Source organism: Lipophrys pholis (genome assembly GCF_963383615.2).
Source record: "Lipophrys pholis genome assembly, chromosome: 20".
Taxonomy (NCBI): domain Eukaryota; kingdom Metazoa; phylum Chordata; class Actinopteri; order Blenniiformes; family Blenniidae; genus Lipophrys; species Lipophrys pholis.
In genome coordinates this window covers 1,995,201-2,010,478 of record NC_137648.1, presented here as the reverse complement: position 1 = coordinate 2,010,478, position 15,278 = coordinate 1,995,201, and the positions used below count along the sequence as shown (strand labels likewise).

The window sequence follows — 15,278 nt, the reverse complement described above, 5'->3', positions numbered from 1 at the left end:
CGTCATAGCGAGCAGACTGGCCATGCTGTCAGGGTGAGTTTGTAAAAACAAGTAAACAAAAGGCTGCTAAATGTCACAATTACGGGAGTTTTTTTGGACGTTTCACAGAATTTTGCACCAGAAAGTGTCATAAAAATGGGCTTTATGTTGTAATTGTCGTGAAATTTTCATAACTTATACTCGACACCGCAACAGAGAAAAACTTTAATGTTTAAATTTAAAAGGTTATTATGGCCTTATTTTCCCGGTCCGACCCACTCCAGGTGAAATTGTGCTGAACTAAAATGTGTTTGACATCCCCTGCTCTACAGCAACTTTTAAAGTGCGAAACTATCCATCTTTTAAACTGCGACATTCAGGTGAGCTCTGTAAAGACACACGCACACACAGGGAAAACATGCAAACTCTACATAGAAAGGCGAAATGAAAGGAAATATTCCCGTGGTAAGGCAAAAGTGCGAACCACAACATCAGGGAAGGACAACGCTCTACATTGCGATGGATGCAAAACTTTCTTTGAGGGAGCAAATTGTCAACCAGCACATCTGCCACAAGGACTTATGGGAAACTTGAAGGAATGACTTATGTCAAATTCTAATCTAAATACGTGTGTTTGTCTTTAAAACTTTAAATAAATAGCAGTAATTTCAGTACTTGGTTTCAAATGGGCCTAAAATGACCATCATCATAGAAATAACTGTAAAACCAATATTTGAAGAGCAAATCATAGCGAAATGGACCACATGTGGTCCACGGGCCACCAGTTTCCCTTGTCTGCACTTCAACTTTCAGCTTCAGCATTGCCACAACCAATCATGTGCCTTCATCTCCCCATTCCCCACCCCTGCCTCCCCTACTGATACTCCAAGCACCTCTACATCCATCTATCTTCTCTGACGTCTTCCTCTTCTCCTCCAGCTCCATCTCTAACATCCTTTGACCAGTAGATCCTCGATCTCCCCTCCGCTCATATGGAAACCATCTAAAATGGCCTCTTTATATCAAAACCGCTCAACTTGAGCTGCTCCTCTGAACTGTGCATACTTCTTTGAGCTACTTGCTCTGGTTCACACCATTTCTGGATCTCAGTTGAGTGGATGCTAAATGGAAAAGAGTAATGGACTTTTACTGATGCGGTGGATTTCACCACAAAGCACTTTTACTCAATGGTTCATGCTGCCAGGCAAAGTGTATCACATGGACAGTGGCGGATTGGGAAGACTGAAGCACCAACGTTAGGAATGAAAGACAACCTCCTCTCCAAATATATCCCATGATAAACGTTATATCTACATGAAAGATGTTATTTTTTCACTTCATGCCCAAAGTATTGGTTTAGTATTAGTATTAGTATTTGTTTTTACCGTCAAACGACATGAAATGCAATTAGAAAAAGTCTGAACATAAACATTTATTTACTGTGGATTTCTCCAAAAACAAACAACTCTAAACCATGATTTTAATCCAATACACAACATTATCAAATAGTTTTTTTGTGATGTAATACCTTGGTGTTTTGTTTTGCTTTTTATTCTCAATCTTTTGCTCTCTTTGCTCCAAAACTGGCTGGACAAATCTTTGAGAAGGTTTAAAATCCACTGATTCATGTACTGTTTGCAGTGAATACTGTTGAGCAAGGTATGTCTAAGTATTCATGAAAAAGGGTAGTCACAAATACAGGAATTAGCACTGACCTCGACTTGAAACTTAGAGAAATACTCATTAAACGTGACAGGGACTTAAAAGATCCTTGATAGATGATGTGCGAACAAAAAAAGACAATCCACACAGGCCTTCTCTTATTGGTTGATTCGGTGGTGACAACAACCTTGTTCTGGATCTTCGCCATTGAAATTTAATTTTCTTTCATCCTTTATAGGAAACCCACTGAAGTACAAAGTTCTAAAATCCCTGAATCCTATTGCATTCAAAACAGACATTGTTAAATGCGTCTTACACCATATTTTATGTTAATATTATTTTTGCCATAGAAATTAAAAGGGAAAGACATATTTGCTTTCATTTGCACCGATATTGACTTAATTACCATGTTGTGAATTTTTGCTCCACTGAAAAACAAACTCACTGACCAGAAGATCAGAGATTGGAGAAGAAGGAGGAAGTCGCTTGGCGGCGCTCGAGAATCAAAACTTGATTTCACTTGTTTCTCGTAGTTGTTAACTACTGGATGTCAATAGTAGGAAAATTATGTTTTTTATGTGAATACTTTCATTTTGTAGTGGCTTTTTGTCTTTTCTTTTTGGTGTCATCAGCACTTTAATACTCCTGGCTTCTGGTTTTGTCTTGTTGGACATGGCGACGTCCGAGCACTTATCGTTAGTTCTCTTAAAGAATTCTCCAGGGACCAAAAGAAAGGAAAAAATAAAAAAAAATGAAGAAAACTGGAAAAAACTACATAGAAAAAAAGAACAAATTAAGACAACGAAAGAAAAGAAAAGAAATAAATGGGAAAAAAGAGAGAAAAAAGAGTTCTCCATAAATCATTTCCCCCTTAGATTAATACAGTATTTTCTATTCTATTCTGTTATTTAGGAACTAATATAAGTTGGTTTAATTAAAAGTAAGATTTGTCTCGCTTTCACTCCAGAAAACGAGACAAATCGCGTGGAGTTTTTTTCTCCTGCACATCATGTTTGTCATTATTCCATAGAATGCAAAAAATGGGAAAAACAGGGAAACCATTCACACAGACATCGGAGCACTGAAAAGAAATCGAGGTGCGTTTAATCCAAACACTCATGATTGCATGGCGATACTTCACTGATGACATTACGCTGTTTTACATGATCACTTGAGGTCGGATAATGATGAGAATCATGTAAATGGTAAATGGACTAACTTATATAAAACCTTTTAGCTGACAACAGCCCCAAAGCGCTTTACATAGCCCATCACATTCACCCATTCACACACCATTGGAGGCTGCAGCCGTGCAAGGTGCTGTCACTCCAATGGGGGCAGTTTGGGGTTCAGTGTCTTGCCCAAGGACACTTCGGCGTGTAGGCAGGCAGAGATGGGAATCGAACTTGCAACCTTCCGATTGTGAGACGACCGCTCTACCAACCGTGTAAATACACTCAGAGTAAATATAAGCCTACAACTACGAATTAATAATAGTTCCCACGTTCTCCTCTCACACCCAGATGATATTCTTATAAGTCTATTATCATTATAATTCTCCGAAAGCAATTGAGCAGGTAATCTGCAAAAAAAAATAAAAAAATAATAAAAAAATTAAGTCTTCAAAAATTCTCTCGCTACTCATCCGGCTCCATATTTCCTGCAAAATGACTCCCGAGGGAGCAGGCGAGCGTTTCCAGAACTCCTCCATCAACTTACTTAAACCTGCCTATGCTTTCCGTCACCCATTACCTCAATCTGCAATGAATCCTCGGGCACTGTTATCGATTCACCTCGCTGCCTGTGAGGTGACAGTCATTCCGTCAGTGTCTACCAGCTGCTCAACGAACTCCCCATAAATGTCGTGAAGCGCTCTGGTTTTCCTCTGTGAGTCTTAGTGTAGCCGTTAATGTGTTTCTCCGCGCTCGCAAACAAATCACAATAGAAAAAAACAAAAAAAACTAAACAAAACAACTGCATGTGTTCATAAAGATTAGGATCATTAGGGAAGCTAGTGGCCATTAAACAACAATTATACCAATCATAATGATCACAACAGACACTAATCTGGAAGGTCAAGCTCTCCAAGTTACCATCCGATGTTCAAATACGCATCATATATGAATGATCGGCAATTATGTGCAAACTAAATCGTACAGCCATTGGAATCAGAATGTCAACAGCCACATATGATTTGCATGTGGATTGAAATTATTCTGAATGTTTGTCAGATCTCAGTGACAGAAGCCCTTCTGCTGCATTACCCAAGCACGCCTAAGCTCCAAATTCCCCATAATAAAGTAGCTGAAATGAATTTGAAGGATCGTAAGTCAATTTCACGGATTGGATGTGAATTCCATGTGCAGCAGGTGTTACACCAATAGAGGACTATAGAAATGCTGGCTGGCTATTAAGCTGTAAAAGAGACGTGGGTGTATATAACATGGCGAGGCTATTATGTATCCTGCCAACACACTCGATTCTGCACCATAAACAAAGACAGTGAAGTAATTAACATTGCATGTAACTCCATCCATTGTGTTTCTTTATGCGTTGACATCCATGTGTAAGCGTATGTCCGTTTTCTTGTGCGCGTGGGCGGGTGATGTAGTGTTAATTACCACTACTTGTGTCCACGCAGGAAGAAGCAGACAAAGAAATTAGTTCTTTTCAAAGAGATTTGTCTTACTACTGTTATCCATGACTGCGGTGTAGAAGAAGAGGAATCCGTACAAGCTGCTCCACCGACTGTGCTGCAAATGTACCAAATACAGTTCTGCAGATACAGCTCGCTACCTCACAGTCAACCCTGTCGTCGATAGACTTGTTGGGCATGTCAAAGGTATGAAGACACAGTTTACAAAGTCAAAGTCAAAATGCAACATATACTGACATTTGTTTGACGAGTAGTTTTCCTGTGTTCGTACAAAGACCGAGTCAGAGGCTCTCGAAAAAGTTCCAGGTTGGAAGCCGTTCAAAAAGTTGCGTTTTGAAGGTAACCGACGAGCTGACATTTTAGAGAGGCAGTATGAAATGTCTCCTTCAGAAATCTGGTCATCTGTAGAACTGTCTACTTAAGGGATAACTGCCACGCTTCATTTTCCTTACAACTGCTACATGTGGCGCGTTATGTTTGGGATAGACGTCAAACATTGTCATGTCTGTGTCGAGAAAAATACATTCCTATAACACAAACAGAACAAACTAGCTATGTTTCTACTAAAAACAAGATTTTAGTGATAAATTAATGAATAATAGTACAAATCCACCCAGATAATTGGTTAGATTGGAGACATGATTAAGGGTTTTAGCTCCAGTGGGAAGACAAATGTCGAGACTTAATACCACTGGCGAAAAACTTAGCGTGACTCTTCTGGGTTAGGGTTAGCTCAGAGAGTGGAGAGGCTTTCTCTAATTATAGCAGCATTCTCAAGTTTGACAAACAGAGACTGGAATTTTCTTTCCAGCTTCTTGTTGCTCCAAACTTGGATCAAAGATGACATCCAACTCTTCAGATGTTGCCTTGACGTAAGTAGCTCAGGAGCGAGGAGACTGATGAATTTGTCATGAGACGCGCTGAAGCAACCGCATCTTTTCCAAGTCTGCTTTTGCATCAGATCCTCTTTTTTTCTCCTCTGTTCCTCCCAGGATATTAAAACACAGAGCTGCGGCAGTATATTTTACAGCTTGTTTCTGTCAAAAGACAAGTTGCCGTGCCACTTTTGCTGCTTCCCAGAAGTTGAAAGGGACAGAAGAATTCCACTTTGTGCCAGGACGTCCTTTCGGATTAGGCGTACTATAACTGGGCCATCTCAAATGGGGGGAATTTACACCTGCTGCTTTACATAATGTTACCATTTTACCCAGGCTGATTGTCTGTGACAATGAATGAACACTGAATACTTAGAGTGAGTATATGTGCTAATTTGATATGTCTCATTGGTAAGAAAGGGACTCATTGCAGAACTCCATTTACAAGCGACGCTCACATCATTACTCATGTTGTGTCATGGGAGCACAGCAATGAAAAGTCAATAAGGGAGTGAGACAACTAGCTAATCTTCTCCAAAGTGAGTCCCTCATATACACATTAGAGACGAGAGGCTGTGCATCATTTAGAAAACGAGATCATTTTGGGCCGCACGCGCTCAAAAAGCACACACTGTGACAAAACAAACACCACTGTGCTTCAGCCATATCTAAATCACAGCCACAAGTCCCTTTCAAAGTCATGTTGATAGCACTTTCCCAGTCCTTTACCGCTTTACAAATGCCCCCCCCCACCCCAATCTCCTTCACTGTATTTAACATACACGAGTGAGTGAAGAGGGATTCAGCAGAGACAAACAAGAGGAACATTAAAATGGCAAACAGCTGCTGCCGTGAGTCCCACAGGGCCAGATTCACCTTGGCCGTGTGAGAGTGATGCTGATGCTTTGTCTCCCTGATTCAAACGGATTGGCGAATAACAACAGGCTCATATGAGATATCAGGAGTGACTGCGAATCGTGTTTATGACTAACCAGTGAGACGTATAATGATGGCTTCAATCTATGATTTGAATCCTGATGAAGAGACTTAGGCCGCATTTTTATGACATTTCAAGTGAGAGTGCTAAAACTTTGTTGCGTTTTAGGTCACTTTTTAGACAACGAGGGTGCTTGGAGCCACTGAAAACACGCAGGTATACACCGTAAACCTGCGCCTTTTCAGTCAGCATTGTGTACACCCACTTCTAAATCTCCCATGATGCACCACTCATCAGTATCTACAAGCTCGATTGCCTATTTTTTTTTCCCTAAGATGATGAAGCCATGACCCGACCTACTCCACCTCTAATTGGCTGGTAGTCACAGCGTTCACTGATTTGATTGGATAATGTCTATATTCTCCTTGCAGCATGACGGCTGACCAGCCAATCAGAGGCAGAGTGGGGCGGTCATGACGAGGTAAATATTGATAACCTATAAATCATAACAACATTGAGTGACACTGAGCAAGTACTGTCGACGGACTTTCACTAAATAATCGTCATGCATGCTACTGTTTCAAAATAATGGAATTTCTTGGCTGCTTTAAAAGAAAGTAAAATCTGTTAATCAGTGACTCTAAATTTGCATGTACTTGTAAATATGAGTATATTTATGCTTGTCTGCCCCACTGTGTTTATGATGGGATGTCCAGGATGTACACTGCCCGCAGCATCAATCTGTATAAAGCAGTATGGAAGATGGATGGATAGTATTGCTGTGCAGTTTCTCAGTGAGTATATGGTCTTCCTTTAGCATCCCCAGTAGGTTTATACTCCTTTCTGTCATGTAAACTACAACACTGGTCAGGGACATTGGTGATGCATCGCTATCCTGAGGCAAAGCAATAAACACTAATTAAGTCTTGAGTCAATTTGTTTTTTAAAACCACAGAGTGCAGTGTCCCGACATTAAAGGCTCATAACTCTCATGCTCTTTACTGTTGTACTGTCTTTTGTTGCGCTTTTAAACAGTCATTCCTCCCCACATTCATCCATCAATCTAGCCATCCCTTTTATAGCTTCATCCCATGCAGGGTCATGGGGGGCTGGATCCCAGCTGACTAGAGAAAAAACTAACTAAATTCAACTAAAACTCTCTACAAATTCGGGATTTGAACCTTTTACAGAGCTAATTTCTATCTCAGGTCCCATGGGGTAAAACCATACCACCAAACACAAATGTATATCATTAGTACAATACATGTAAAACATACCACATGCTAGAAAACGACACATTACAATACATATATGACAGCACACAAGGAAACATACCTCGACACCAAACAAACAATACAGTACAGTATTCAGAAAACATTACTACATCTATCCCTGAAGTGCTAAAGTTAGGTGCCTCATCACACATTCCAAATAGCACTCATACACTCCTCCCTCCCCCCTCACACTCATGCACACTGACCTACTCATGATAAAAAAAATAAAAAGATATATGTCCCTGTGTACTGAAGCACCTCCGAGTGGTCACAAGTTAACTGACCAAGAAGACATGTTTTAACTTGTCTCTTTAATTAGACATAAGTGGTCATTGGTAGAATGTTCCAATGAGAACAGCCCTTGACTGAAAGAACATTCTGTGCAAACGTGTGTGATTTGTTATGTTTCCAGGGAGCTTATTCAGGCGTAGCGAACAGAGCATTACTCCTGTTTACCTGTGGGGGCAGTGGTGTGCTGTATCGCTCATGTGTGACCAGCAAAAGGAACAATACCGACAGAAATGTCGGATCTCTTCGATTCTCTTCTTTATTAGTTACATACAGTTATCCAAAGATTTGAACCATGTCCTAACTATTGCTTTTCACTGCGTTTTGTTTTAATGATTGCAGCGAGTCAAAGACCCAGAGCAATTAGCTCTCAAAGACTCCGGCGTGGTTGATTTATTTTACACACAAAACACACTTGCAAGTACAACATCCTTTGAACTATGTATTCCGCATGATGCTCATTATGTGCCATTATAATTGCACTTGAAAAGCCACAGCTGCTTTTACATAAGCTCTAAAAGATTGTTTAGGTGGTTAAAAAGAGCTATGAAGTCCAAAAGGAAGGTGTTATGAATCCAGCCAGCTCTTTTGTTTTTACCTTATAAAACATCTGGTTGTAGCTTCACAAGTCTCAAATGACGTTGAAATAAACCAGGCAGTCAGTCTGCAGAATGTCTTAGTTTTCCTACAAACAGTGGAGAATAATTTCACTCTTTTGCTTGTTTTCATAGCTTAAGCTATGTTTTGACAGACAACGGCACTGTGGCACCCCGACTGAGCTGGCACTGCAGCAAAACAACACAACCAAACACAAGCTGGCCGGCAAGGAAAATCAAACCGAGAGCGGGTTCTTACAGGAAGAACTCGTCTGGCAAAACTCCACAGAGTCCCGCAAATCAAAACCACTTAAGAGCGCACACAGAAGAGCCGTAAGAGAAAAGAGCTGGATATCTTTGCTGTTTACCTTTTCACTTCTGCAACACAACATACAAAACTCAGCGGGGGAAGATGTTCCAGGTGGTGTACAAACCTTATATTGTACAGTAGCACCTTCTTGTATTGAGTGTTTAAGGACAAACGTGCTATGTGCTTACACATTAACCTGAACGTTTCAATGAATACGCATCATTCTTGTGTTTTTGTTTCAGAAAAGTTTCGCATTTTGAAAACGAGTGCAGTGTTTTGAAAACATACGTCCATTTTCACGGAAATGGCAGAAATTGGACTGACGGCCTGCATGTCAACATGTTTGACCAATCACAAGAAAGTTTACTGGACTAAATGCCAACATCCGTGAGTGGGCTAAATGATGGTGATCAGGATGGTGAACCCATTCAATTTCTAGGCAACACATGTCGTGTTTTTCACATTTTACAACGATGTCAAACCTGTTGGTAACTAGTGTTCTATCACAAGTCACATTACAATCAAATAAGTAACTAGGGAAGCCATTGAATAAAATCTGTGACTTTGTCGAGCAGCAAGACTCAAAGAATGGACACATCAATGGATCATTAATCATTAATCTCTCTCTCTCTCTCTCTCTCTCTCTCTCTCTTTCGGAGCTGTGTCTAATATGCTAAAAATATAACGAGACCAAGGACTGTACCGTCGACAGATGTAAGAGGAGGCGATAAAAGAGGACAGCGCTTCCTAAAGACAGTCGTGTTTCTCAGTGATCGCTGCCTCTTTCTCCTCACCTTGTTTTTCTTCATTCACATCCAGGCCTCGTTTTCCAGTGAAGACGCAAAGTGTTCAGAGGAATTTTTTGGTGTCTGTTTACACGGCAACAGTACTCGGAGCAACTGAAAATGTCACTTTTAGAAAATTGCTCCCAAGGTGGGAGGATTCGGAAATGCCCCGAAACATGGGGAAAAAGCAACTTTAAAAATGCTCCAACTTCGCTCTCCGTGGAAACATGGAAAAATGCAACTATTCGAAAGCAATCAGACTCCGTGGAAACGGGGGACAAATGCAACTTTTTTTTATAATTGCTCCGATTCCATCTTCATGGAAACAAGGGAAAACTTTTGGGACTTTTTGGAAACACTCCAACTCTGTTTCCGTGGGTACGCGGAAAAACACAACTTTTTGAAAACATTCCGACTCCATGGAAATGGGGTAAAACACAATCTTTAGAAAACATTCCAACTCTGTGGAAACTGGGGAGAAATGCAATTTTTTTTTATAATTGCTCCGATTCCATCTTCATGGAAACGGAGAAAAAACACAACTTTTGAAAACACTCCCAACACGGTCTCCTTGGGTACATGTAAAAATACAACTTTTTGAAAACGTACCGAATCTGTCTCCGTGGAAAAAGTGGAGAACGCAACCTTTCGAAAACATTCCGACTCCGTGGAAACGGGGTAGAAATGTAACTTTTTGTATTTGCTCCGATTCTATCTCCATTGAAACGGGGCAAATGTGACTTTTTGAAAACGCCTCAACTCCATCTCTGTGGAAAACACAACTTTACCGAAACCCTGCTACTGTGCAAGGGCAGTAGTAGTTCTTGTGCCACAACTACAACTTGGCATGCTAACTACATCATTTTCAGCATTTCTACCATTTGTGTAAACGGACACTGTTTTCAAAACACTGCAGCGTAAATGCAAAACTTTTCTTAAACGAAAACGCAACAATGATATGATTTCAGCTGGTTGGTGTGAACGGGGCCTCAAAATTCTCCGCCGTGTTCAGGGAATATTGTATCAGGTGCCAAATGAAACATAATGATCTTACATAACTCCCCCTCTCCTTTTTCCTCTAATTACTTGTGGTGTTGACTGAGAACAGATGTTGGCCTCCAGATGTGTACAGTAATACTGCTGATGGTGACATCCGTCAGGGCTCATTCGAGCGCGGTCGATTTGTTTACAACCTTTTGGGTCACAGCGAGAAACAGACAAATCAGCCACATGAGAAATGTTTCATCCTCAGGCACATATGGGGGGAGGGTGTGTGTGTGTGTGTGTGTGTGTGTGTGTGTGTGTGTGTGTGTGTGTGTGCGTGTGTGTGTGTATGTGTGTGTGTGGGGGGGGGGGGGGGGGGGGGGGGGGGCTGGGGTGGGGGCCGAAAACACACAACAAAATATAAACAGCAAAGCACCCAGACTGTCATGTTTGACTCAGAGAAGCGGCGTCATCCTGTCACTAATATAATAAATATGAGTTTCCAGCTTTTTAATTATATCCAATTACACGGGAGAGGGGGGAGGCTTTGCAGTATCGGGATTTTGGGAGATTTAACAGCTGCGTTCCTTCCAGGAGCGATCTGAGATGTTGTGATTGGAGGAGACGGCGTCGCCCGGGCACGGGAGAAGACAAAATCCACCTCATTAATTCTTCAGCTGAACAGATCCCTCACATCTCCGAGCTGTGATCATTCTCTTCAACACCACGCTGAGACTCGAGCGTTTTCTTTTCTTCTTTTTTTTTTTTAACCTCGACACAAAATAAAGTATATAATTTTCTGTCATCGGCTCCCCCGAGGAGCCGGCGGTGTTCATGCTGTCACAATGCTGCTATTAAAAACACCAGCGTTTGAAATTGTCGCCGATGAATTGTAACGGCAGCGACATCCGCACGCTGTCACTGATCAAAGAAAAATGAGGCCTGTGGTTACAGGTAATTGGGTAGCTATTGAAGCATATGGAGACGATTCTTTGCGGGAATGTAAGAACACCAAGGACACACGGAAACACAATGTACACAGCATCGCATTTGCAGTTTGCAGTGCAGCGAGTTAAATTGTTGTTCTGAAGCAGAACCGTTCATGTAAAAGCTTTTCCAACAGACGTTATTAGTACTAATTAAGCCTTTCATAAGTAAACAACAACAGTTTGTGTTCTGGGAGTGTATCTGTGTTTCTATTGTATTCTGAGGTGTTGTGATCGTCAAAGCCTCTGGTGTTTTTCATGCTTGTCTTGGCTTTTCTTTATCAGAATAACACATTGATTTGTCTTGGTCTTCTTTCATATCTTTTCAATACCCTTTTGAGGCCCATTTTTTGTGTGCAATGGTGTCTGTAACTTCATTTTCCTTGTATTAATGCTGTTCCCGTCAGTCTTTATCCCATGTCTGGTCTTCTGTGTATGTATGAAGCCGTTTGCTGCTCCTGCAGCTCCAACTATAACTATATTCTTGATGTCAGCTGATGCTACATCAGTGAGTGGGAGGATGATGCTCTATAATAAGGATGTTCGTGGAGGAAGATGCTCTATAATCTGGCAACTAATGGCAACGAGAAGCAGCAGCAACAAAACGTCTGAAATAAACTACCAACATGCAGAGAGGAACGAACTGCGCCATAAGCTTACTAGTTATCCATGTTAGGCTGATAATGCAACCTGGATAAATGAATGTTGATGCTGATTCCAGTCTTTCATGTTGCTGTCAGTGGGGCTGAGTTACATCTGAAATAAGGAGATGTATTAGTGAAATAGTGACCATTGAGACAAGCTTAGGCTAATGCTAAACTAACTGAAAGCATGAGCTTCACAGCATGGCATGTGCAATAAAATCAAGGCGCCAACTGTAACTTCAGTGACTGTAACTGTGTATTCCATTACTCGCTTGTTAGTAAAAGTAGTGGCATTCGACGGACTTGTTCTTCCAAACACTGGTTACCTGTCTTCATAACTGTTTGACCTGATTTACAGACACTACGTGATTCATGCGGGATTCATCATCATCTGAATTGTTTTTTTGGATCTTTGTTTTGTTCATCTTCGACGAACTGTTCCATTGAGATAAATAGACTTGATGGACTTTGGCGTTCTCAGACTTGAAGCAGCAGCAGCACCCAGCATGGACACAGGCATTCCTCCATCTCCTGTACTGTTTTATCCAACTTGGAGTCGCGGGCTGCTGGAAGCCAGCCCAGCCGACAATGGGAAAAGTCAGTACACACCCAGGACTGGTCTCCAATCCATCACAGGGCAAAACCAGAGGGACAGAAACACCCACATTCACACCTACAGTCCATCCTAAAGTCACCAATCAACCTCAACTGCATGTTTTTAGACGGGAAGAAAATCGAACTGTCCAGTAAAACAAAACAAAAGAAAACCCACTGAAGCCTGGATTTGAACCGGGAATTTTCTCACCGTGAGGTGAGACTGCTAACCACTTCATCAACCTGCTTTTGACAGTTAAGCCTCGTAAGTGAAAACGCATTTTTTTTAAAATTTTTATTTCAGAAAAGGTTCACGTTTACACAGCAATGTTTTGAAAATTCTACCCATGCAGAAACGCTGGAAATGATGTAGTTAGCATGCTGGGCCAATAGTGGGTGCTGTTGGACAGACGACCGAGTTGGATTGTTATTTTATAAGTTGCGTTTTCTGCCGTTTCCACAGAGATGGAGTCAGAGCCTGTTTAAAAAGTTTCACTTTGGGAACTGTGATCATACACTTGTGTTTTCAGTAGCTCTGAGCACCGTGGTCAGATGTCCAAAATGCAATGAAAGATTTCCTTTTTACTTGAAACCGTTTTAAACAGGGCTTTAGTGTAAGCTCGTGATACCTGGTGGTTTCCAATGATAAAGCCTAAACAATAACCGAAATATACGAACTACTGCCTTGTGTTTTTTTGCCAATAAAAGGAGACATCTAATATATAACAGTAAAAGTAGGTTTCACAAAAGTGGGACAAACATTGACATTTATGCTCCAAAACCCAATTCAGTCATTCTTGGGCGAGAACAAACACGTGCAGAATAATAGAAAATGTAGTTACTGCTTATCCACTTGGCGTTGGGGTCGTGGACCTTGAAGTCTTTTCTGAACAGGTCTCCAACTGTCACCTTGCCCTTCAGAGCCAGATGGTCATCCTCGCCTGTGGATGAGAGACCAACAACATTGTCAGCTAAACAGGAAATACATTCAAACTAAAGTCCACCAAACAGCTTATGAACAAATATTTTTGATAAGAGCGAAGAAGTGCTTCACATTTCTTGTGCTGCAAACAACTTAGACGCACAAAGGTAGTTCAGTGACTTTTCAGGAATGTGTGGAAGAAGAAGGTTAAGAGCAATAAACAAGACCAACTTAATGAAACTCAATGAAAACCGAATGTCTGAGTGGGAGAGAGACTCAAGTACGCCACTCAGACTCGAGTCCTCGCCGCTCCCGTATGAGTGGGCAGTTTGAATTCATCAAGTCCAAATGAACTTTTTCAGCAACAGTTCAAACAAAGTCATTGGAAGAGCGTCTGCGAAGGATGTGAAGCAGCGGCCTGGTATTTAATCCCTTTAAAGAATTCTATTACTAGATCCAAACTCAATGTCCTCAGGAAATGGAGCAAAAAAACTGATATTTCCCAAGAAAAGAGCAATTTCTAGGGAAAATGCATCATATTTTGCGTTTTCGTTTCAGAAAAAGTAGGTGTTTACATGGCATTGTTTAAAAAATGAAGTCTGTTCACTCAGAAATGGCAGAAGATAATGCAGCATGCCGGGCTGTCTATTACAAAGCCTGTGGTGCTCATGCGTAATAGAAGCATTTCAGGAAATTAGCATTTTCCTCCATTTTCACGAAGACGGAGTCGGAGCCTTGACAAGAATTTCCGTACCACAGTATCCATGATTGAGAATTCCTGCAGCCAATCAACGAGCACTTAAAATCGGCACCAGTCAAAATCTCACATGTACTCTCGCAAGAGGAAGTCGCGGTATGAAATAGGGTCAAACGAAGCTCTATGTTTGATTTTTTTATCCAAATAAAATCCAAGAGTTGCTTTAAAGACAATTTAAGGGAGACTGGACATGAGAGAATCCCATGTGTGATGAAAACATTAGATCTTGCAGATAAATGATTTCTTCTGGGCCGTTTCTTGATTTCTTGTTGTGCGACTCTTCATGTCTTGAGGCGTTTACTATATCATAAGTGGGAATTTCCCAACAGGGAACTTTCTGAGTCTCCAGTTTGATAAATATGAAGCATGTATGATTGGTGTACACCTTTAAAAAAAAAAGGAGAAACAGGACAAAAATATGTTTCACTTTAAAGTTCTGACATGAAAAAATAAATATATTGTGCAAATTCATCACTTTCAAAAGGATAACTGGATTATGAGAGACAGGAAAAAAAGATATTTAAACATTTTTTTTTTTAAATCCGATCTCCCTGGAGCCTTCAGATAGAGAAGTGCTGTTTATGATCATTGGACCAGACGGGTATATTTACAGCAGATGCCTCGTGTAATTTATTTCCGCTTAATTTCATCCATCAGCGCTCATCATATCATCTCATTTCACCTCCATAAACATGACAGGTAAGATAAAATGCCAAAAAAAAAAGAAGGGAGATTTATGTTTACCTTTTTGGATTTCAGCATGCACACATTGGACCGCATGTTGAATTTGTGATGTTTAATCTCTCTACCTGTCTCTGTTCATGCTGTGGCAGTCCTCTAGGAAGTAACAGTGTTTTGCCCCCATTTTCATCATTATATTAGTCCTCAAGCAGAGAGAGAGAAAGAAAAAAAAACACCTTCATAATGTTCAGCATGCTGGGATAAAAGCTGTGCAAGAGGCTGCAGGCAGTAATAGCAGAAAGGATTTATAAAAAAAAGTAAATGACAAAAGACAAGAAAGTATATTTT

The 15,278-nt window shown here is 40.8% G+C and overlaps 1 protein-coding gene across 1 annotated transcript in view; it reads right to left on the bottom strand.

Annotated features, from left to right (window-relative positions):
- LOC308125778 (A-type potassium channel modulatory protein DPP6-like) overlaps positions 1-15,278 on the bottom strand; it is a gene marked incomplete at both ends in the record, with an annotated part of 217,073 nt that overhangs the window by 54,583 nt on the left and 147,212 nt on the right. Inside the window, one exon of the mRNA XM_080489766.1 lies at positions 13,413-13,511. Coding sequence (XP_080345892.1) covers positions 13,413-13,511 — 99 coding nt within the window. The remainder of the gene's footprint in view (positions 1-13,412; positions 13,512-15,278) is intronic.